Raw genomic sequence first — 24,321 nt, forward strand, 5'->3', positions numbered from 1 at the left:
GTCCACGGATATCTTTCTTCTAGGGAGTTCTTTCTGCTATTTGGAATATATCCAAAAACCACATTAACAATTTTTTAACAGAATTTCTGGATATCTGCAGTATATATTTTTTGCCTTACAGCAATGTTTTGATCTCAAAGTAGAAAAAAAAACCCGTAATCCTCACTCTACTATTAATATATTTTTTGGTGGATATACTATATTATTTAATGCATGTTTTTACACAGTCCATCTGTGACATAGTGACGCCTTTCATTGGGAGCTGGAAACCTTTTCAGTGCAGGATCTAAATTAGACAGGAAGTCTCTTGCTCCATGACCCTATTGCGGCATGTCAGCATCCAGGGAACAGCTAGAAGTAGGCTTGAGACCCATTATGGCTCATAGCCCACAGGTTAAAGCTGCACTATGCAAATTAAGCAAGAACTTAAAATGTCAGGAAACAGTGGAGCCTATCTATTTAAAGACATAAATTACACTTGACTGTGTTGATCTTTGTTGACCTCTAAAAGTCATGTTTGCGGGGTTTATTGTGACTTATGAACATAGTTTTCATTTGACAGTCTATCCTTTTATTTCTAGTTCCTCTAGATGTCATTACTTAATTGAAGCACTAGAGGGCGCCACACTCAAATAATCTGAATAAAGCTGCCTTTTCTTTTTTAGCTGGGTCACTCATTATTATGTAGGTTTTGAACACTTTTCCCTTTTTTATTACTTTGCCACCAGAATAATTTTATTTATCCAATCCTTTTTAAAAATGTTCTATGCCGTGACTTAAAAGCACATTTTGCCAGCTGAGCTACTGATCCCTAAAATAACCCACGGGAGATGGAGCACCAGGGCTAATTTTGTCAGCCTGTGTGTGAACCCATGCGTCTCTGTAACCTGGATATCTCTGGCATCCTGCCTGGTACTGTATCACTATGCCAATAACTTCAAGACCAAATAGTTACAAGTTCAGTATTATACACTGGTATTATTATTATGGACGTTTTGGTATGCTGTAGTACTTTTGGGTCTTTAAGAGTCACATGAACAACACTGCTGTCTCCAGTTTCTTACTGGACTTCATCCAGAAGCCTCATATACTCAGTAGCAGTATTGACATTGAAAAGGAAAGGTATTAGATAAATGTGTGGATATGTTCCACCTCTGTCCTGTTCCAAATGGATTTTTTTTAAGTGTTTGATGAATTTTCTCTTTTTCATTTTGAAAATATTTTGTAATTTGGCAAAAATTATAAAGAAAATATGAATTTCAAAACTGAGTTTAAACCTGTATTTTTCTTTCAGGTAGTATTGAATTTTTTAAAAAAACAGTATTTTTAAATGTGTTTGGCTTACCTAACCTGCTCAAAGACTTTGTGTACAATTACATGGAATCCATTATTTGTATTTGGAGCAACTGAATTCTTTATTTTTGCTCAAATTAGTAGCACACTTAGTTAGTAAATAAAGTAAATCAGTACCAACAGGCCTAAAAAATGAAGTGTAACTATATTCTAAAAACCTCAGCAAGCATAGCTTGTTTTGTCAACATAAACAATTGCAATCTATATAAATATATAACACCATAAGTGTTCTCCATGTATGATCCCTGCTTTATTTTTTCCCTCCATAGAGCTTTTACAGATTATCATAGCACAATATTAAGTTTTTATTTAAACTGCTGTACACAATAGAAGCCATTACATGGCAGTGGTTACAATTTACAGAAAACAATGTATTGAAAAAATAAAACCAGAAATTAAATAGTTTATTGGTATAAACTCATTGATGTTACATGTAGTTCTCCTACGAGGAACAGAAGATCCATCCTGCAAAATTCTTGGTGTTAGATGATAAAATAGGAAAGAACAGTGTCTGACGAATTCATAATTTAGTTACCATAGACTGTGTTGTTGGGGAAAAGCTGATTGTGGGCAAGGATATGGACTTAAAAATGCAGTTGTAGCGATGGTGACGATATTTAATATTTAATTGTAATTATTTTTCATCATAATTCATTGTTCATCGTAATATTTGTTAGGGCTTGGCGATAGATCAGTCTACATCCATTAGGCAGTGTGGTCACCAGCCATATATACATGTTCGTCCAGGAATCCAGCACCTTCCTGCAGGGAAACAAAGACATTATTTAAACTACAAAAGTTTTTTTTTATATATCAGTGTGGATGACCATTTTAGAAACACTGTCAGGCACCTGAGACTGCAAAGGCCCCTTTCCTTCTGAGTCTAATTTGGGATTGGATCAGTTGAACAAATAGCAAAAACATATGCTAAGAAATAAATTAAGCTGCAAAAACAGCAGTGATTTGAAACAAAGCACACATAAATAATTTTCTTGTATTTTTTTTATGTGTTGTACTGTTTAAGTGTTAAGAAGTGACCTACAAATAAAATGCTCCTGAAGGAAGCTACTGCAGCTACTTCTGCTGAGTTGATGAAATGTGATTAAGTCTCCAAACTGAGTGCATGGGGAGTCATTACAGTTTTAATTTATGGGTGCTAGTGATTGGACCATTTCAGTGGCAGTGGCCATGTTTTCCAAGTTTAGTTCTCTCCAAGTATGGACACCAAGTCCTTTAGGCAGCTGGTGAAGACACACATAGATCAACCTATCCAATGGATCTTATTTAATTGTTTTAACACAAATGTCCAGCTACAACAGCACTACAATCAAAGCTAACCCCGAAATATTACCGTTCTGTTAAAAGTGTTGTGACAAAGTTGTATACTTGGTGTACTGATATTCTGAGAGCAAATAAAGTGTCAAAGTATTAAAAGAAAATAAATCAGATTTCTCACCTGCGAGCGTCACAATGTCAGCTTATTTCTTGTCGGCATCTGCAATCACTGGCTCTGTATAACACAAAGACACGTGATATTCAGGATACCGACAAAGCAAGTCCTACAGCTGAAATAGAGTTTTTACACACTCCAAAAGACCTCGGATTTTAGTACAGCTTTAAGATCCTGACTTACGTTTGACCTCCAGCTTGCAGCTGACAGTTGCCTCTCCGTGATCATTCTTGGCTCTGCAGGAGTACACACCACCGTCAAAGTTGCCAGGCTTTCGGATCTCCAGGGAGCAGATACCCTGGACACAGATCTGCCTGAACTTGGGGTCATCTCCGATAATCATCTGGTTTTTCATCCACTCAATCTTGGGCTGTAGAAAAACCGATTCATACAGTATAACTGGATGTAAAGAGCAAAACACCTTGCAAAGACTATGAACAAAAGTATTGTTGACATATTTGTGGCTTTGGGACTGAAGCAGAAACAACGTACACACAAAGTTTGGGAGTTTAGTGGCATTAAAAGATAATAAATATCTGGTGGCCTCTTCGCATCGTCCTGTGCTTAGTACCATTGATCCTACATCCTGTTGGTGACCCAGTGGATTGCAGACATGAAAGAAGAGGTAAGGGACTGAGACAGTGAGCTAATGGATGCAGCTTCCGTATGTTTAAGGAAGAAGGTGCCTATGGAACAGTCTAGCTAGTTTGCACCTCTGGTAAAATCTAATCTGCATGCACATTTAGACTTTAATATTTGAAAGACCAGAACTGTGTCGGAGGTTCTACATATGTAGCAATGATCTAAGCAAAGCAAACATTCTTCAACTTCTGTATTTTGTTAATAACAGGTAGTAGTAACAGGGACCTAATAATAAATGAATTACAGTGCTGAAGTATGATGAACCCGGGTGGACATTTGGGGTGTGGTTTTACATGAGATCAGCACTTCGAAGATTCTTACCTAGTTATTATCCTTTTAGCATTACTTGCGATTATTGTGATGTATGTATCTGTATGAAGAATGTAATAAAAGGGTACGTCCACACACTTTTATATGCCGATAATTTGCAAACAAAACTGCAACCAGAAAGTAGCCAATAAAATAGCTTTCACACCTGTCTGTAGTAGATATTTGGATTGAGGTGTTGACATAGAGCATTTTTATTTCGCTTGTCATTTTAAAATGTGATATTTAGTGGGAAAAGAAAAAAAGTATTTAAGCAAGCAGAGGAGACTGATCACTGATGTTCACTCTCTACCTCACAGTATAAAGCACCTTAAGACAGTGGTCGCTGTGAACTTTTGATTAGTATCATGAATATATGAACTGAATTAGAGAATTACAAGAATGTAAATACAATTCATGTGGATTCATCAAGCAAGTTTTATGAAAAAAAAAAGCTTCAAGCTCTGTGATCTATCTTACAAGCAGTAACTTGGTCCATCAAGTTAATGACTGTAGACTGAACTGAAATTAAAAAGCACACTACTGTTGTCTTGAGACCAACAGGAGCTTACAATTGATGCTGTTGAAGTGCTAATAGAGTGCAAATAGAGAGCGATGTTACTATACTTTTGGGGATCCCCTGACGGAGCAGAGCAGCTTGGTGCTGTAGCCAACAGTAGTGGCCCGGTCAGCCAGGGATGTGGTAAACTTGGGTGCCTCACTGAAGTCATGTTCCTTGTAGTCAGGAGGCTTGTAGACAATGCCTGAAAATAGAGGAAAACACAAAATATGTAGAATGAAAAAAATTAGAAACATGAATTGCAGCCATGGCCTTTTCTATACATCCCCTCACACACTTTCTAACCTGTTTCTGAGTGAAAAGTCAGTGTGATGTCTGACTGTCCGCTCATAAGAAAAATAGAGGTAATTATCCAGTGAAATGTCAGAAAAACAATTTGCTGTTGTGTATATTGCCTTGTGCATCACGCTTTATCCGGGGATCACATAAAAAATGTGTTTCTATTAGTGGAAACACATCTAATGTGGGCTGTCTCCTGTTTTGTGCTACATGTGAGAAAAAACAAATCCTGAACAGGTTGTCCAGAGAAAGAAATGTGACTAACGAGGTCAAAAGCCATTTTAACTCATACAAATTTTTAACAAGCTAAATCGATTTTGTTTTTTAGTTTTTATTGTAAAACAAATCAAAATGTTCATTTCTGGCTCCAGAAATGTCCTTTATAGAAATGCAAAAATTGTCAAAGATTTCAGAAGTGGAGCATTCAGGCTGCACAAGATCTTTTATTTTGAACTGTCTAGATTGCCTGCGGTTCCTGTAATTGATTTCCTCCCAATAAAGGAAATGGAAATCCAGCTGTTCTTGTTGCATTTAAGAGTAAGATTAAAGGGATTACAGTATACTGTACTAGTGGGTGATACATTTTCTTAATAGTAATCAAAAAGTTTAATATTTATTGGTCCCCTGATTAGCTGTCAGGGATTTCAACCACACTTCACGCTACAGAAGTGAATTTTTGATTCATTTAGTTCTATTCCAAACAACTGTCCCTCCTCTCATTTAAATTTAGTTTAAATTTAAGAAAAGCCTACTGATGGCAGATGCCAACAATTTCAAATTTAAGGCAGGATCCACTGCTGAATGAATGAATAAATTAAAACATTTCTGATATCTTCCTTCTAATGCCTTATAGCTCTTTAAAAAAGTACCTGTCTTCAAGATCTTGGCCTCTTCTTTTGTAACAGCAGCACCCTCACTAATTCCACACTTGTTTTCACCAAACACTCTGAACTTGTAGGTGTTGCCCATGATGAGGTCTGAGATGGTGGCATTCAGTCTATGGTAATGCTCCAACACAGTGAACCAGTCCTTTAAACACACAAACACACACAGACATGATGGATTATTAGCAGAAGCATTGGGGATTCAGGACATGCAGTATGTAATTTATCAGTGGGATGCTACTATTAATCATCAGAATGAGTTAGCTGTTATGACCTGAAAACAAGCGGCCCTTTGGTACAGAATACTTACTCCAGTTTTTTTGTCCGCCTTCTGCACTGTGTAACCCGTGATCTCTGTGTTTCCATTGTCTTTGGGTGCAGTCCACTCCAGAGCAACATTGAAACCCCAGGTATCCACAATCTTTACACTGGCAGGAGGCCCTGGCAGCTCTGCGAACAAACAGGCATGGGTTGATTCTCAAATAGGACAGTTTTAAAGGCATCTCACACAGTATCAGAAATTTACTCACCAACAATTTGAAGGGTAATTTGAGCCTTGTCATCAAAGTCATCCACCTTCACACACATCTCATACACTCCAGAGTCCTCTCTCTCAGACGCACGGATGAACAGGATGCTGTCTCTTTCGGTGCTGCGAATGTTCACCCTCTTTGTGTCAAGGGGCTGCCCGTTCTTTGTCCAGCTGACCACAGGTTTGGGTTTTCCCTGAGAGAAGAAGCAAACAGACAGTGAATTCCAGTGTGTTATTTATTACCCATGGAGCGATGCGCAGAAATCTTCCAATCTTACTGTGAAGGGGATGGTCAGATTGATCTTGTCTCCAACATTAGCGACATATCTCTGCCTAAGAAAACGAGGCAGACGGACCTTGGGACGATCTGGAGAGAAAATCAATGAGGAAAATAATTAATGGTTATTTTAATTATTCTCTTTCGCATGCTGTTTGCGAGATATGAGAATGCAGGACGCTCCAACTAGCTCAGTCTAAATCATTCATTCTCTCTTGCGGAACCCACCTCCTCCCCATCTCCGCCTCACGCAAGTCACTCCATCCAAGGCTCCATCTTATCTTCACCACCACCAACATCTAGGATTGTGCCCTAATGCCATCACCGCTGGGATTTCATTCTCTTGTGTTAAGTCATCAGAGTCTAATCGCAAATAGCATAATTGAATTCTGTAGATCAATAAATCACGTTCAATTGCTTCTAATGATCTGTCCTTATTGAACAGAGAAACCAAGAACAAGGCTCAGTCATAGGATAGTGACTTGTGAATCATAAGGTACTGTCGCCCTATACACTAGCCTGATTTATCATTATTTATCATTTGTTTTACTCTCAATGGGAACCATTATTTAACATCGCATTGTCCATTCATCCATCTGTTTGATTCATTTTCTTCCACTTATACAATTCAGTGCCACAGTTGAGCTGGAGCCTAACCCAGCTGTTATAGAGTGAGAGGTGGGATACACCCTGGACAGGTCACACACACAGACATATTAGAATCACTATTCAAACTAACATGCTTGGCTTTGGACTATGGAAGGATGCCAGGACACTCAGAGAGGACCCACACAGGCACAGGGAGAACACGCAAAAGGTCCCACCCACTAGATTGAAACCCAGGACCTTCTTGCTGAGAGATAACAGTTCTAACCACCACATCCTCATGCTGCCTGCATTATGTCTTGTTAAAAAATATATTACAGTCTTTGTCAAGCAAGAGAAGTCATTTTGAAAAATGGGTTATTGTTATTTACACTAGCTGTGATTTTTTTTTTTTATTTATTCTTGATGAGTTTGTATAGTTGACTGTATGGGATTAACTGTGTAAATGTCATATATGATTAGCTGATGTTGTTTTTAACATTGGGGTATGTATGTATGTATTAGCGGTAAGTGAGGGAGCGATTAGGAGTTATATAGAGTCTTTCGATCTATTTAGTGCATAACAACATAGGAGAGTACTTAAGCAAGATTTGAGTGTACAGGCATGTAAATTCATATATATGCATCTTTATTAATATGGCATACACATGAAGTTGCATATGAAAGAATAAACTGAGACCTATGAACATGTAATTTTACAAACATTACATTTGTATGTTTTCATGCCAAAATCAATATAAATCAAATTAACATAAAGTTGATCTGAATGCTTTAATTGTTGCTTTATTTATTATCGTATTCACAAAAATTGATCTACACTTGTTGTTTAGTTCCTTGCTGTGCAGTCTCTTTTGTGCGATGTAACTGAAAGCTGAGAATCAGTGAATGAAGCTACAGCAGGACACTTGGAAGCGTCCTGCTGTAGCTTGTTTGTAAAAGTGATCTGCAGAGAAGCAACACCTGCTGAGTGCAGCCCAGCAACATTTGTCAGGTCTCTAAATAAAGCAGGCGTACTGTAGTCAGTATATCGCTGCTCATGACGCATGATTTGGAGATTCGGTTACCCCCACTCACATCAGAATGCATTAAAATCGCAGATGAGATAAGCAGACACTCATCTGGACACTCCTAAAAGCAGATGATGAGTAAACATTAGATGGGATGTAAACTGTTAACTGTATAAAAAAAAAATCAAAAAGAGGGTAAGCTGAGGTATTAGAAAGTATACATTGCATGTTAGGTGTCTTATCACTTCATGTGGAGAGGATTAACCTTAATAAAGATTTGTGCTGTAAAGTCCATGGCATGTTTCAAGATAAACAGTGAATCTCCAGCGGTGTCATGAGATTTAGGTGTCATCTGAGAGGTTAGAAGGATACCATCCACCCCCTCTCTACTCTGAGTCAGGACAGGCTGGAATTTACCATCCACCCCCTCTCTGCTCTTAACCCTTCCCTAAATGCTTGCAGTCAGATCACTTGACACCATCGATCTTGGAGAAGGGAGCCTGACATTCCCGTCAGTGTGAATCCTGGCAGGGATCACAAAGCAATGCCAACCCCTCCATAGAAAAGTCTGCGTTAACAGCACAGACATCCCGGTTATTTTCTAAAGCTTTGCGATAATTTTGTAGGAAACCATTCATAAGTCGATTTTACATGGAGGCCACCCGCTATGGTGAACACGATGGTTAATGTGACTACTGAAAGACTGCCAGTTCAGCTGGGATCAAGTTGCCTTCCCTCCCTGTTTGACTCTCCATTACACATAACGATGATTTGTGAGGGGACCCAGAGTCATGCAGCTCCTCCTTATAAAGCCCTCAGGGTCCAATCATCTTTCACAGCAATTCACCTCAGATACACATACTGTCTATGATTAACACTGTAAGGTGTGCAGCAACAGTAAAACCGTCCACTTATCAAGTGTGTAATTATCACACTGTTGCCAGCTGGGTCGGGGTTTCAACTCAAAGTGGAAACGAGAGAGAACACCGCAGTTTTAAAATGCAACATTGCAGGCATGTGCCAGCAGGACATGGACAGCTGAGAGGAAAAACATCGCTGAGCTTCTTAGCTTTGACTCCTGCACTTTGCAACTCCCCTTTCTCATAAACTTTAGGCTATATCTGTTTCAGATGGTACGCACTGTCCTCTTAAACACTAAATGTAATCATTTAGCACCTGGGAGAAAGTTTAATTTCATATATATGATGTGGAACGTCTGTTTATCTAGTATTTTATTTCCCTTCTCTAGTGGATTTCTTAAACAGCACTGATGTAAAAATTGGGAAATAAGAGTAGAGAATGGCCTGATTTTGGAATGATTTTTTACAGCTTTTATGGTTGATTAATTGTAAAACAATTAGTTTATGGTATTAAATACATAAATAGCATAGACAATATATTAAATAGTATTGTTAATTCAGGATTTAGTACCCTTTAGTTTATCTTGTAAATAATTGGTTTTCCAAGAGGTAAAATTCCCTTTGAAAATGTTCAGATTATGTTCTCTACTGGAAACACTTCTTACCAGCGACCTCCTTCACCAACACAGGCTCAGGGAGGCTAACGGGAGGACTGCGGCCACCTTCGTTCACAGCAACCACTCGGATCTTCAGGCGGTCACCAGTGGTTTGGTTCTTGATAACAAAGCGGGAAGACTTCTGCAGTTCCTCATTGACTGCTTTCCAGTCCTCAGCTGGATGAGAAAAATTACACACAATGACGAATGAGTTTAAAAAGCTGTTGTTTTTCAAAGGAAGAGTTTGCCCAATATGGAAAATGTAGAAAGAGTGAGTTTGATTTTGAGTGAATTTATACAAATTATCAGGCACTAAGAAAAATGTAGGACAGTGAGCTCTCCTTTTTTTGCAGCGTTCATATTCATTAAATTGTTGTGTGGGTCTGCTAAATCAAGCCTGCACTGTATTGCTGCTGACATTAGCTTAGTGCTGTAAGTCTAAATGCAGAACATCCAGCAAGACTGCAGCGGCTCCTGAAATGCCTCTTTCCTTGTAGGGAGAAGGTTAGGTAGCTCGTGATATAACTCTGCGACTGACACTTCAGGAACAGCTGCTGCTGATGTGCCTGACACACTTTAAAACAGAAAAAAAATAAGAATTTCCTGACTATATTTTGAAAAAATAAAAAACGAAAAACGATGGTGCAATTAAAGATGCACGTTGTGAAACCCTAAAATCTGCAGCTGAAAAAGTAATTCAAAGGTCAGCTGACATTTCTGTCAGGGTATATTAATACCACTATCTGACCCCTTTCGTGGACATGCTGCTATATGATGCACGTGGTTCAGAGAAGAGCAGGGCTTACTTCCATCCTTGCAGACTTCAATGGTGTACCCATCTAGACCTGAATCCCCAATGTTCTCTGGCTGGCTCCAAATGATAGTGACCGAAGTGTCGTTCTTATCCTCAACAAAGAGATCCACAGGAGCGCTTGTGGGCACTGCAGATGCCACATAAAATACAATTATTACATGAATGAATTTTAAAGACAAAGCTTATAGTATGTTGGAATACATTTTCCTATTTTAATGTTGTAATAAGCGCAACGCAAATGACAAAAAAAACAATGAAATAGGTTTTTAAATAAAGTTTTCACTTTCAAGAAAAGGTTACCTTTGGGTGGTGGGGGCGTAGGTGGTTTAGGCTCTTCTGGTGCAGGTGCCTCAGCAGCTTCAGCTGATGTTAAACAGGCATTTGTATTATTGTTGACAGCATATAATGAGCAGAGCGACAGCATCAAATATAATCCAGGTATGCAACTCACAGCTCTCTGTCCCCTTTGCTGGGAATTCAAAGGATTAACAATGCTATCACATGATGAATTTCCATCCAGTTAGTCTCAAATGACAAAATCATCTGAGTTGTTAAAGAGAGAGAGGAGTGAAGAGGAACACGTTTTCTATTTTTGCAGGTTGGATAAACTCCAGCAGAGACTGCTGCTGGTGCAGCCTCCTGTATCGCTGCACTCACAGTAGTTATTATTAAGTGTTATATATTATCAATTAATGCATTGAGGAAGGTGGAACATGTTTTGAGACTAAGCACTGCAGAAAGTTTTATCAACAAGTCACTTAGAGTAGTTGCGAAAGCACTAATGGACAAGTGAACTCCTTTAATTTACCATCATCAGTGAAGGCAGCTGGCAATTCCTCAAAAGCAGGAGTGGCAGCTGATATTAAGGGTTGGTGCACTCATTTTTATGGTAGAAGACATCACGGAGTGTGCATTTCCAGCATGGAGTTAAACGATTCAAATAAAAATGAACACATACTCCTCTGTGTGACTGTGAGTCAAGTCAGTGGGAGCATTAATGTTGGCGCTAGATTTCAAAATCAGTGTTCAACAAGACGAATTTAAGTGTTATAGATGTGTTATAGATTATAGAAAAACGTATTGTAGTCTTTAAACATGCACTGTCAACATACATTCCTACAACAAATGTTTCATAATGCACTGTGACCTTTAGGATTATCTGCTTGTAAAACCACAGGTGACGCATGAAAGCACATAATAGGAGGAACTTAACAAGTTAGCGTCATTATGTTTCTGCAGAAGGGCAAAAGTAAGCATTTGAACAGTTCACACTGACCCCTCAGAAGTGCACGTGTCTAAAAGGTTACCATTGGATCAATTAAAGGGTTACCGACTTATCAAAAGTTCAGCCATCGAGAAAAACGATTAAAGGTGGGCCGTTTGAGACACTGCTGTGCACGGGTAATTACCAGGTGGCGCAGCCTCTCCCTCGGCAGCAGGGGCCTCTCCCTCGGCTGGGGCAGGCGCAGCTTCAGCCGGTGCGGGTTCAGCAGGGGGGGCCTCCACGGGAGCGGGTTCAGGAGCCGGCTCTGGAGCCTTTGCCTCCTCTTTCTTGGCTGGTTCTTTCTTAGCCGCCTTCTTGATTGGGGCAGGCTTGGACGGCATGTTGGAGATAGCAGCTAATTCCCAACTCGTTTAAGTCCTTCGAACTGTATCCAGTGCCATCATTCCTGCGGGGGTGGCAGGCTTATATATGGCTCGGCACTTTCAGACGACGCCCCCTAATGTATTACATGTAATGGATACCGACACCATGTATAACTTAGACCCCACTCAATTTGTCCCAGTCTGTACACTATACATACTATACATTATTAACGGCTTTACTAATTTAAAAAAGCCTCTTTAAATGAATTTGATATGATGAACTCTACTTAATGGTTATTGCAATTCCTAGTAACAGGTCACTCATGTCAACTTGAACAAGACGCAACAGAATAAATATAACATGTATTTTATTAATTTCAACAAACAGTGATAAGTGGATGAAAGCCTTCAGAAGCATGCCTTATCCATGTATTGGACCCAACTTTGAAGAAATATATCTTTCTCTCACAGATTTAGTTTTTCCTCCTCAGTGATTGTTGCCGCATCCAGAATGCTGATATATTTACAGACTTTACAATGATGCTCTGTACAAAATAGAGAAATTAACTTTTACAAAGGATTCTTTAGAAAAAAAAAAAGAAATATCAAATATCTGAGTATTAAAAAAAGAAAACATCATCTATTGTCAATGATTTTCCTAAACAATGCATTAATGTTAACATTTTTTCATCACACAGCAAGTTTACATGCATTTACAACACTTAGAAACCCTTGACATTTGCACGTTAGTGACACTGCATACAGCGTAACATTGTTTTCTTAATCTTAGTCCACAACAAGCTTTGCGAAAATATGACTATTCAGCAACATGTATTGGCCTAAGATGTCAGATTGTTTTTTTTACTTGTTTTAATGCAGACTAACTGCGAACTATTTCCACCTCATCTTTAGATTATTTAACCTTCCTTGAGGGGACTGTTGTGATTTGATAAACTGGAACTGAACTGCTTTTTATTTCGTTTTTTATTGTCATTTGACGATTTACAAGTCCAGCTGCATTACTTTAGTTGCCATTCATAAGGACAAAACACATCAGCTAAACTTATGAACCCTGTCTTCAATGTATCACCAAACAAATCCTCCTCTCTTTAAGGCTCCGTATCTCCAGCTGACACTTTTATCTTGTGGTGCAGTTTGGTCCGAATTAAGAACTCAAAGCCCGACCATATGAAAACACAGTGTTTGTTTGTGAATTTCATCATTGCTGATTGCCAACACCAGTAGAAGTTGCTGCATAGTCCCAGTACACTAGTAAGCAAACACAAATCACAGCTACCACAGAACAACAGGCACAATAACCAGTGAATGAGAAGCTGGAGTTGATGGCTTTAGTTAACCTGCAAAACAGATCAGAGAGGGGCTTGTAACACAGTCTGATACCTCACATATTTACAGTAATCAAAGTCAGCATGATGTCAGGGTAAGAGTCCCAGACACTTGACATCGTTTTTGCTCTTCGATGTCTTTTCCTCATTCATTTTTTAGTTTGCTTGTGACCAGTAAGAGCTGCAGATTAGCTTGAAAATTTAAAACCAGCCTTATACAAACAGTGCAATAAAGCAAATAAGCGTGAAGCATCTCAGACATAAGTTTTTAGACTTTCTTATTAAGCTGTCTTTAAGTGGTCCAACATTCATTTACAGGTTTTACTTCAGGTGAAGTTTAGTCTGAGCACCGAAATGTTGGGGATAAAGAATTACTTCAACACCACTTGCACAACAATCTGTCATTTACTCCATAGGGGGCTTGTTTACACACATCTACACCAAATTCTTCATAAAGCATTTTAATTCTTTTTAACTCTTGCCTTGGAATAAGCATTCTCTACTACTTGATTCTGCATCATGTGCCCAAAATCCTCTCAAACGTAAATACTGCAGGACATCAACTCGGGTATATACCGTATAAGATCTCACATGACTTCAGCCACTACAGAATGTCTTTAATAACATCTCCTATGAACTGTCACACATTTTCTTCCAAATATATTTCATATTTCTTTTGCGGTTGACAGAAATTACAGACAATTTTTTGCTAACCTACCCAGAACATCTACACAGCTTTTATCCAACACTAAAACAGTTTGGGACATTTTTAAGGAGCACCATGAGTACCGCACCTAAATGAAATCAAACGAGAGTGGGGAGAAAATGTTCTTTTTGTTTGTGAAGCGTGTAAAAAATGAAACGGAAACAGGCAGCTCTAAAGCCACCCTGCTCAGCCATTAATAAAAGTGTTTAGCAGTAGAACTTTGATAAGGCTTACTTTAAAAGCACCTCCTACATGACTGTTATACGGCTGCTGTATAGGTATTTTCTATACATTCATAGTTGAACTTAAAACCCTAACTTGACAGTCAATATGCATGATTAAAGTACAGTATTTGGTTCAGTATATTCGATATTTGCACCAACTAATGTAGATAAAGTAACTGCAATGCAATCTGACTGTATTTACAGAATATACACAGTAACTAGTCTGAATGTTTGGGGAAAGACTTGAAATAGATGTGCCTTTTCCTACATAAATGTTCTAGAGAAACAATCTTGAATTGGATTTAAATAACATTTACTCGTTATGTCTTCATTAGAGGTTGTTTGTTAAGTTATATCATCCCTGTGTAGTAAGTATCTAATACCTGATACATATGGCGACATTGGTGGCACTACTTAAGTAGCGACTAAAACAAAATTAAGTGTGCAGCGACAAAGTGATGAACTTACATCACTGATAAATAAGTTCTGTTTTATGCAAAAGAGTATGACAGCAGATTTAACTCATAAACTATGAAGAAGATTTGCTGTGAAACGTAACCATGATGAACTGTAATATATAATATAGAAAGCTAAAGAAACAGCTTAGGATGTGGCTGTCTTAGGATGTTATTGATAAAAGCACCAGTATATTCTGCTTAAGTTGAGGTGACATTGATGTCTTTGTCTTAAGGCATATAAGTTTCACCTGCTCGGGCTGTAGAGTTCAGGATTGCATATATGTAAGATTTGGCCTTCAAAGACTGATACAGTAGATATGTGCCAAAGAACTTTGCAAGAAAGACTGGTATCTGTGATGCTGTCATACTCTTTTCCAATGGCTCTTTTTGACAAACACTTCAAGGTGCCCTTGAGCATAAAACAGGATTGACCGTGTGTTTTGTTGCAGAAGTCCCCTGAAGCTGAAGTGCTGAGCTGATGGACTTCTTAACAATCCACTAGCACCAATTTAAAAGTACTGAGGGCTACCATACTGGTAAAGATATCTGATTTATGTGAAGTGATTCTTAAATATATAGTTAAGTAAGAGAACATAGCTTTTCATTTAACAGTTTTTTTGGAAAATACTGAATGGGTTAAATGATTTGGATTTAATAAGTCATATTTTCAAACTTCTCCTGCAGGAATGATGGTTTTTAATAGCCCCACAACCATTTCTGAGGGTCCATTTGTTCCTGAATATGCACTGCATACACTGCAGTGCAGTAAGCAAAAACAAAAAAATTGGAGAGCTAAGTGTTTAGGTGTGAGCTTTGTATTCAAAGTTTAGGCAGGCTAGCGTCTTCTTTGTCTGGTGATTCAATGAAATTGGCAGCCTCTTGAAGTTTCAAAAGCATTGCCATCTATAAAAAAACAAGAGAGAGATTTGGGAAATTAGAACTTCTCAGGTTTGCAGATCAGTTTAAGAAATAATAGAAAGTATTGGGACACTGTCTCTATTACCAGAGGATCATTTTCCATGGAGCTGGGCGGAGTCTCTTTGTGAGGCCTCTCCTCACTTGGCTGGCAGGGGCTGCTGGAGCCGATGCTGGGAGGAGGTAGGTGGAACAATTTTGCCTGGTCCTGCTGGGCAGATGGCCAAGGCAGGGTGCCCCTCACCCACTCCACTGGGTCCTCCCATACTGCCTTTTGGCCATGGACCTGAGGAGTCACAACATAGCACCAAAGTAAAATTAGACTACAGCATTTCCTGTGAAAGGAAAGTCTATGGTGCTTTCAGAGAATAATCAAACTGCAAATTAATCTTGACCAAGTTTTATTTCAACAAGAATTACTTATTTTATTTGCTGTTATGGCTGCCCTAATCAATAAAAGATGATTAAAAGTTTTCACTTTAAATGATTAAAGTGATTCACCTTGATGCCGTCCTTGGCCCCTTCTTGCAGGTATGGTATGATAGAGTGGTTCCAAAGATCAATGAACCATGATCGAAACTCATCCACTGTGACTGGACAGGATAAGAAAAAGCAAGGGCCTAAAGAGAAAAAAGCAGAAAGAAGAGTGAGAATGCAGCAACAACTATCACATCAACCCTAAACCTGTTTCTTAATTCCTAAAGTTATCCTCTCTCAAGTGCTTCATACCTATGAGGAAATCCGATGTGCTGTGCTTCTCTAGGAAGGTGTGCAAATGATACCACAGTTTGGGAACCCAGTCTAACACCCTGATTAGATCCTCATTGGTCAAGTTCCTCTCATCTTCGGACTCCATCAACTTCCTGTGCAAGTATCGCACAAGGAAGCCATTGGCTGGCTCCACATTATTCGAGAAGGTCACCATCCTGAGACAATGAAAAGCATATTTGCATGTCACAACACTAGACTTAATAGTTTGTTAACAACATATTTCATTATTTAAGCAGGTTTACCTTTAAGCTACACCAACATTAGATACATTGTAGTTTATAGTTAATGTTAAAATGATAAGAATGAGGTATTCTTTATAAACTACTATTAATGTTAATATTTATAAAGACGTCTTTTTATTTTGGTCTTTTGGCTTTTAGAAGGCTATCATTATCCTCTTACTTATAGTACTGGGACAGCATTATTGAATGAAGCATGCAAAAATTCTTCAACCAGCATTAATAGTTTCAACAGGTTATTGCTATATATTAGTTACATAGTCATTTATAACCAACCTGAAGCTGAGATGCAGGCCATGGTTTGCGGTCATCTTCACTGGCTGATTGCTTGTTCCAACAATGTAAGGGCTAAACAATATTGCACAGTTAAGGCCACATTCAGCACCTACATAACTATGGTTTATCAAGTTGTATTCATGGAGACGAAGTTTACCATTTGTGATATTTGCAGGTTAGAGCACCATTGACAAGTTCACTGATGGAAGCAGGATCATGAATATCATCCAGAATAACCACCAATGGTATTTCCGTTGCGCTTTCCCGGTCTATTTGATTCGCTAAATTAGAAAGATAAAGCTGCAGATCCTACAAAGAAAGAGACAGAGATTGCAATACAAAATGATAAAAGCAAAATCATGCAGGTGGAGACTGGACAAACTCAGTCTGTGGAAGGAGAATTGTGGGGATCTTTAATGGCACATCAGTTTCTGTTACCTTGCATGACTGGCGGTGCATGTTGAAAGTGACCACAATGCTATCCGTGACTTCGCGAGCACTGCGGTCCACCAGGTACTCAGCCAGCCGGGAAGCGAGGTACGTCTTCCCAGTGCCACTCGGCCCAGACAAGATTAGACGACGATGTTTGAGTAGAAGACTTATGTAGTGCTGCATCATGGGTTTGGGAATGAGAGTTTCAAATACCAGGCTGTCCACACACTTCTCCTTCAAACCTGAGCATAGTGAAGGAAAGAAAGAATGACTTGCATGATCAACTGCTCTAATAAACAAAGTTGATGACTATCTGCTAATTACATTGGATGTATCAGCGATGGTGATAAAGTGCAGATTGATACATGATATTTAAATGCTTGATTGGAATTCTGTTAATATCTATACCAGAAAAAATACACATTGCAAACAGGACTGGCTTCAGTCAGAAGATGTGGTGAAAACAGATTTATATTACTTTGCACGTCCTTCATAATGAGCACAGAGCTCAAGCATTTCACTCTGAAAATAGTTCTGCATCAAGTGTAGGAAGTCTTTGCACCCCCATCCCCCAGCCTGCAGAAGTGCAATCTTCCTTAACATCTATGGGGCCCATGTGTCTGACGCTGGTCGACCAGCTGGGCCTGACTGCCCTGAGATCGTGTTACTCAGAGCCCTGTCTGGGCTGCCGCTGCTTTCCCAGCTCTCCGAGCACTTGGCTCCTCGCATTCCTGCATGCGAAGGTGGAGCGGGGTCAACCACCAAACCAGAACCATGACCGTCCCCACAGATCATCACTCTGGTTTAGAATCACTGATGGGCTCAACATGTGTGCAAATCAACAAAACAAAACAGTGCCAAAGGGTAAATGTATATATCTCAAATATATAATCCTAGTGATAACGCTAAGCCCACAACCAAGTGAGCCTCTGACAACAGGTCACGTTGTTGTTTACATCTATATCTGTTTAGACATGACCTTTGACCTTCTAGATATAAATCACACAATTTTATTGTATTGATATTTGTTGAACTTTGTTATAATATACATAGGAATGCATCTGAATTCTTGGATCAAAGCCAAAAATCATTTTTGTGGGGTAAAACAAACAAACACTTTTGACCATTAAATTCTAATTAGTTCCTCCTTAAATATAATTCAGTGTTTGAATCGGACAGACATATGGATAACATAAAGTGTAGTGTTTCAGGTCACAACTGTCAAAAATAATTATTTTAATAAAATAGCGTTTGGGGAGAAATAATGACCTCATCAGCTGCTTTGACCGAGGATCAGAACAGTGCAGTTCATTGGTTTTGACCACAAATGATTGTAGAGAAGTCGCCTCAAGCTAAAAAAAAAAAGCCTCATACAAAAATCATTGTGAATTAGGAAATTTGAATGTTGAATTCCAAACTTTACGTTTCAATGAATTTACTTCTAATTCTGTGAATAAAACATCTTAAATTTAGTAGAACTTTAGAAGTTATACATTTTCTGCAAACCTTTCAGTGCCACTGTGATGCTACTGGGGCCTCGTGACATGCAGCGCGAGGGTTGTGTCTCAGGAGCTTCTCCTCCCAGCACTCTCTTAATGTGGCCCATACTGTAACTGTAGATGGAATCTGTAGACAGTCCCAGACTGGAGGTGGGGTCCACCTTGGCTGTGTATACCTGGAAGAAAAAGTAAAGAAAAGCAGAACTGAGTAAAACTAAGTAAAGAAAACTCCTTACAAGAAGAAGAAGAAAAATAAGAAGAAAAATATGTACAGTACAACAAAAAAATATAACAAAATATACAAAGTATAACAAAAAATTACGAAGTTTTAGAGCTATTCCTCCACACAACACATTTGGTTTTATTACCACCACACAAATAAAATGAATGATCTTTCAAGCCCATTACCCTCATAACAAAATCAGAAAGTTTAAAAATGCAGCTCAAAAACTAGAATTATGAAAAAGTTTGTAATTTCCATTTAGTCTATCATATATTAAATTTTCAATATTAGTTTTGAGTTAAACCTTAAAGCTCCTTCCATAAAAAAATAACTCAAAATATTCGAATATTTCAATTTAAGTTTAAGTACTATTAAAATGGTATGAATACTGTCATTTCAGTTCAGTATATGCAATCACAATCATGCAGAAGACTACCGACTTGACAGTTGTCCAGACGATGATCACTGACATTTCCCACAAGGAGAGTAACCTAGCGAAAGTTATTGCTAAAAGGTTGACTGTCTTCAGAGGCTGTACTGAAGCATACTAATGGAAAGTTGACTGGAGGGGAAAAGGGTGGTAGGAAAAGGTGTGCAACCATCAAGGATGTCCTCAGTCTTGAGAGGACTGTTGAAAAAGTCAACTCAAGAACTTGGAAGAGATTCACAAGGAGTGAAGTGAGGTTAGTTTAAGATACAGATATCTTCAGCAAGGTGCGACAACTACAGCTGGACCTGACTGTTGCTCAATGGTACAAAGTCTCATTTTTTTTAGATGACTGTAAACTTTACATTTCAAAGATTTACTGTCTACTGTTTACATTTTAAAAATCAAGTCCCAAGAGACTGCAGGAAGAGTAGAGAGGTAGAGAATCCAAGATGTTTGAAGTCCAGTGTGAAATTTCCTCAGTCTATAATGAATATCATCTGCTGGTTTTAATGGTGGTTGCTGGTCCATGATGAGGATACTACAGATGTTGAACATTACTCTATTATAAACTCTTTTTGATTGATCTTGGGAAAATCATAATAACTTAAGACACTGGATTTCTAATTTTAATGAGCTCTACGCCAGAGTCATCAAAATTAAAACAGAAATGGCTTTAAATATTTCACTTTATGTGAATGTAGAAGATATGAGTTTTTGAATTAAATACCATTTTCAGAAGCACTTGTATGTATGTTTTCTGTCTTACTTTACACCTCTGAACAGCGCTCCTGATGCTCGTCTTGATGCTAAAGTTAATGTGACAGCTGAATTGCAATTGTAAGCATGCTTCAAATTTGCATTCAGCTTTTTAACAGGTTGCAGTGAGTGAGGATTTCTCACCTTAAAAGCCTGACTGACAGCTGAGTCAAGCATCACCCAATCCATCCTGCCATTCACTCTGACAGTGCCGACAAAGAAATCCTGCTGTTTAACCTCCTGTTGACACAAAGTGAAGTTAATAGGTGATTAACAGGTGACAGAGGCAATTTAAGAGGAAAGGAAGGATTTAGAAAAAGCAAATTTATGAAAACATACATCTTTAAAGACACGTAGATCTGCAACACAAACCACGACCCTGACACGATGGTCATCTCTCTGTGAGGAAAGGCTGAGAGAATCTGCAGTGTGGATGTCTGCTAAGCAGTAAATCAAAGAGTGTATAAACAGAAAAAAGAAAGCTTATGAGGCATCTGCAACACAAGTTGAAACAAGCAGTGTTAATTTTGCATTATATTCTTTATCTGCTGAACTGTAATTTTAAAAGATCATATTTTATAGACTTCAGAACAAAAGCATGGATTTTTACATCACCATGTATTAAATGACCACAGAAACAAGTAATGGATTTTGACTGCCTTGACACTGTAACTTTAATTTTTATTGTTATCAGACATTTAATCTATGTGCATATAGATTCTAAATAAAGGCATGAGGCAATTATAGGGATTCTAGAAAATCCAATGATTTCAGTGATACTGAATTACATCAAATTCTTTTTTCTTCAAATAAATTTGGTTGAGAAGTTCTTTTTATCATTCAGATAAACATGCTTGTTTTCACTGTTCTGTTTTGTTTTTTTAAAATCTAAGTACTATACCCAGTTATCTGACTCATTGTTGCATTCTTACTCCTATAAATATAAATGCCAAAGACTGAGCTATACCTGAGCTGCTCCCCTCACTCAGCCCTCTGCTGTAGCTTTTAGGCACGTGCATGGCTACTGACTGTCGGGGTGATGAGCTTCCCAGAGCAGTGAGACCTGAGGACTGGGAAACAGAGCTGGAGGGTCCAGGAGATGGACAGGGAGTACCTGTCTTCAGATGGTCGTTCTCAGCCTTCAGGTTTTCGATTGTCCTCTATTTAAAAAAATAAAATAAAATTACCGATCACTGCGCTGTTTACCAATTGCAAAATACAAAACACTAAAGGTTACGATTTTTACAAAAGCAAATCAACTGGTCTAGACAAAAATCTTCATAAAATAAACATCCGGCTGGAAAATGAAATGCACTTTGAGGCCAACCTTTTTATGAAACAAACAAAAGTACATATACCTGCATGTTGTTCATGGCCTCCTGCAGCTGCTCCAGCTGATGGGCTGAACTCAGAGCCTCGAGGCGGATGTCTGTCAGTTTACGCTCCTTCTCCCACAGTTCTGTGCGCAGGTCTGTTACAACCTTATCATCACCTGCCTCACTCCCTTCAGAGAGTCTGGTGACAATGAAATTATGGGAAAATTATCATTATGGTACTGTAGCAGGGATCAGAGGAATGACAGGAAAATAAAAATTTTGCAGAGTTCTGTGATATTCTGTTTTCACATCTACGAGAAGTTTGTATTTATTTATGTTGTGATTCAATTCCTTATTTGATATGCATATAAATAGAACAATGATAAAGATCCTTGTATGGTACCTTGAAGATGATGCTGAGGCTGAGGATTTCATTGACACCGGAGGGTTATCTCCATCATGGTGGATTTTGGGGGAGGAAGGTGCTGAGGATTCTGGGGTGGCAATCTCTTCAATGTCAGCATATGGCCCAGTTGGCTTTGAGCCCTTCTTACTAAAAGCCTTGTTGAATGAGCTGCGTAACTGTTGGGAGAATACATGAAATCAAGATGTAATAAATAACAAGCCTGGAAAAAAAACAAGAATAAAAGCAAAAGACAGCTGAAAAGAAATTCTTAAAAAGTGATTGTGATGACCTGAGAGTTCTCAGAATGTGGCTTTTTTAAACAAAAAGTAGGCAAATATAAATTTCCAAACAAAAAAAAGTTGGTGAAATGTTAGATTTACAGCAAACTAGTTTAATAAAACTCATTTAGTATGTTGGGGTTTTTGTAACAGCAGTTTGAAGTCTACAAGACAATAAATTTAATAATAAACATTTAATAATAAAGCACGATTAAATCATACAGTAATTGTGTATGTTTGAAAAATAAACAAACAAAAAAAGGGATGACAGAACATTTCCCAACATTTAGGAAGTATGACTCAAAGCACATGCAGGCTGGAGTGGAAAAGGTTTGAGTTTTATTTATTGTAGCAACATCACTCACCTCAAAGACCTAAAAATAAAAAAGCGGGGCAGCATGAGGGAGAGACCAGAGTCATATTTAATAAGAAAGATGGAACAGGACAGGAGGCGAATCACACACACACACACACACACACACACACACACACACACACACACACACACACACACACACACACACACACACACACACACACACACACACACAAGCAGGAGCGTAAAGTAGGACAACAACTGACTTTCTCAGTCTGAACACACAAGACACAACAAGAAAAGGAAGCAGGACATGTTCATTCCTTTAAAATATTCATCCATATAACAGTTGAGCTGTATTGTTATAATCACAATTAAAAGCAATTATAATTCTATAGCTCCACCATACATTTCAGGTGTTATATGTAACACAAAAAGAGTCTGATCAATTTGGAATCAGTAAATTGATACAAATATTGTTACTTTCATCTCGTTTCCTGATGATTTGTATGAAACTATGAAATGTATGAAAATGTATTTGTTTTTCCTGCCATATATTGTCCTGCATAGACGCCATACAGGACGGTACATTAAGACTCCTGGTGAACTTCTTAGGCACAAATGTAGTCAGTGACCAGTGTTTCCTCACCCAGCTCTTCTTCTTCTTCTTCTTGGCCTCCTGCTCCTTGAAGCTGCCCATGCTCGAGTGGCTGGTGGTGCTGGCAAGACTGGAGAGGCTTTCTGAGGAGTTCTGGCGGTTGATCTGCAGCTCTGAATACCCAAAAGAAAACAGAAGAGTTGAACAAGGAGACAGAAGTATATGACAGTCAAAATCCTACTGTATATCATAAAGCGCAGTCTGTACCTTTGGGTGTGACATCCGGATTACTGAGGGCCCCCTGAATGATTTCCTGGGCTTCAGTATTTTTGGCCTTCAGAATGTCAATGGTGTCCTTCAATTCAGTAAGCTCAGAGTCCTTAAGGAAACATCAGTATGTAGTCATGTTAGTTGATGGGTTAGTAACTGAGCCAAGATTTTTCTGTACCGAGGACTGTGGAATGCCTCTTAGCTTTCACTAAGGATGTCAGGTTGTGTTGAGTGACAACATCGAAATCCTATCATGACTCGCATCTCATTTTCATGACAACTATGCAACTTGGTCTCCTTTTCACTCACAAAACTAACCTAATGAGCAGAGTGCATAGTTTATGATTAACATCACTGGAATTTATTTGCTGATTATGTAGTAATTTCTGTCTGCTTTTAGCTGTCATGTAAGAGATTGTTTATGGCGTGTTTCTAGCGTTACCTACTTTTCTCATCAAATTTCCTCATGTAACATGTATGTATGTAATGTAATATCGCCAAAATACCTTTTGATCTGAGGAGACAGACAGTGTCTGCAGGCGTGCTGTCATCAGGGCCAGACTTTGTTCAAATGCTGCGACCAGATTAGCCTATGAGAGAAAGACACAGAGTTAAAAGGCTACAAAGAGAGAGTGTGTGTCTGTGTGTGAAGGATGGTGAGGCAGCAGACAGGTATGAGTCACCAGCTGAAACAAATCGATTTGCAGCCTCACACACTCACACCACGTCAAACAAATAGCTTTCTTCATCTGCTGGGAGAGGATAGAAGGGATGGAAGAGTCAACAGCTGCGGATGATGTCAGAGATGAAAAAGGACATTATGGTAATGGTAGTAACGTTCAAGCGGATGTAGCACTATGGGACAAAGGTTGTTAACCTCAAAAGCCATGGATAACAAAATCACATCTAATTAGTTAACAGGTACATGTGAGTTTTTCTTTGTTTTACAATAAATAGTTTCTACAAGCATCTTTTTGCAGACTTATTTTTTCAGTTGTTTTAGAATACCTTCCATGTCCAAAAGTCCAC

General features: G+C 38.6%; 2 protein-coding genes across 5 annotated transcripts in view; both read right to left on the minus strand.

Annotated features, from left to right (window-relative positions):
* Positions 1 to 1,736: 1,736 nt before the first annotated feature.
* On the minus strand, positions 1,737 to 11,929 carry mybphb (myosin binding protein Hb). Its single transcript, XM_006782850.3, has 12 exons — positions 11,656 to 11,929; positions 10,547 to 10,609; positions 10,239 to 10,373; positions 9,442 to 9,609; positions 6,305 to 6,393; positions 6,025 to 6,220; positions 5,805 to 5,944; positions 5,480 to 5,639; positions 4,379 to 4,515; positions 2,987 to 3,173; positions 2,810 to 2,863; positions 1,737 to 2,115 (listed from the first exon to the last, which is right to left on the minus strand). The coding sequence occupies exons 1-11, from the start codon at positions 11,849 to 11,851 to the stop codon at positions 2,832 to 2,834; spliced, it is 1,503 nt and encodes a 500-aa protein (XP_006782913.1). The 5' UTR covers positions 11,852 to 11,929; the 3' UTR covers positions 1,737 to 2,115; positions 2,810 to 2,831.
* Positions 11,930 to 12,204: 275 nt separating this feature from the next.
* nav1b (neuron navigator 1b) overlaps positions 12,205 to 24,321 on the minus strand; it is a 67,064-nt gene continuing 54,947 nt past the window's right edge. For 2 of the 4 annotated variants that reach the window (XM_006782844.3, XM_087840957.1), the window contains 16 exons: positions 23,799 to 23,882; positions 23,290 to 23,401; positions 23,074 to 23,195; positions 21,828 to 22,006; positions 21,467 to 21,623; positions 21,076 to 21,268; positions 20,448 to 20,545; positions 20,253 to 20,348; positions 18,707 to 18,875; positions 17,207 to 17,442; positions 16,926 to 17,077; positions 16,769 to 16,840; positions 16,212 to 16,408; positions 15,984 to 16,102; positions 15,571 to 15,768; positions 12,205 to 15,470 (listed from right to left, as the gene is read on the minus strand). In XM_006782844.3, coding sequence (XP_006782907.2) covers positions 15,387 to 15,470; positions 15,571 to 15,768; positions 15,984 to 16,102; positions 16,212 to 16,408; positions 16,769 to 16,840; positions 16,926 to 17,077; positions 17,207 to 17,442; positions 18,707 to 18,875; positions 20,253 to 20,348; positions 20,448 to 20,545; positions 21,076 to 21,268; positions 21,467 to 21,623; positions 21,828 to 22,006; positions 23,074 to 23,195; positions 23,290 to 23,401; positions 23,799 to 23,882 — 2,268 coding nt within the window. In that variant the 3' untranslated portion in view covers positions 12,205 to 15,386. Of the gene's footprint in view, positions 15,471 to 15,570; positions 15,769 to 15,983; positions 16,103 to 16,211; positions 16,409 to 16,768; positions 16,841 to 16,925; positions 17,078 to 17,206; positions 17,443 to 18,706; positions 18,876 to 20,252; positions 20,349 to 20,447; positions 20,549 to 21,075; positions 21,269 to 21,466; positions 21,624 to 21,827; positions 22,007 to 23,073; positions 23,196 to 23,289; positions 23,402 to 23,798; positions 23,883 to 24,321 lie in introns of all 4 variants that reach the window. The other 2 variants (XM_006782843.3, XM_035904546.2) reach the window with 1 other exon arrangement.

Source organism: Neolamprologus brichardi, chromosome 5, assembly GCF_056152115.1.
Source record: "Neolamprologus brichardi isolate AB-2024 chromosome 5, ASM5615211v1, whole genome shotgun sequence".
In the NCBI taxonomy this organism is placed as follows: Eukaryota; Metazoa; Chordata; class Actinopteri; order Cichliformes; family Cichlidae; genus Neolamprologus; species Neolamprologus brichardi.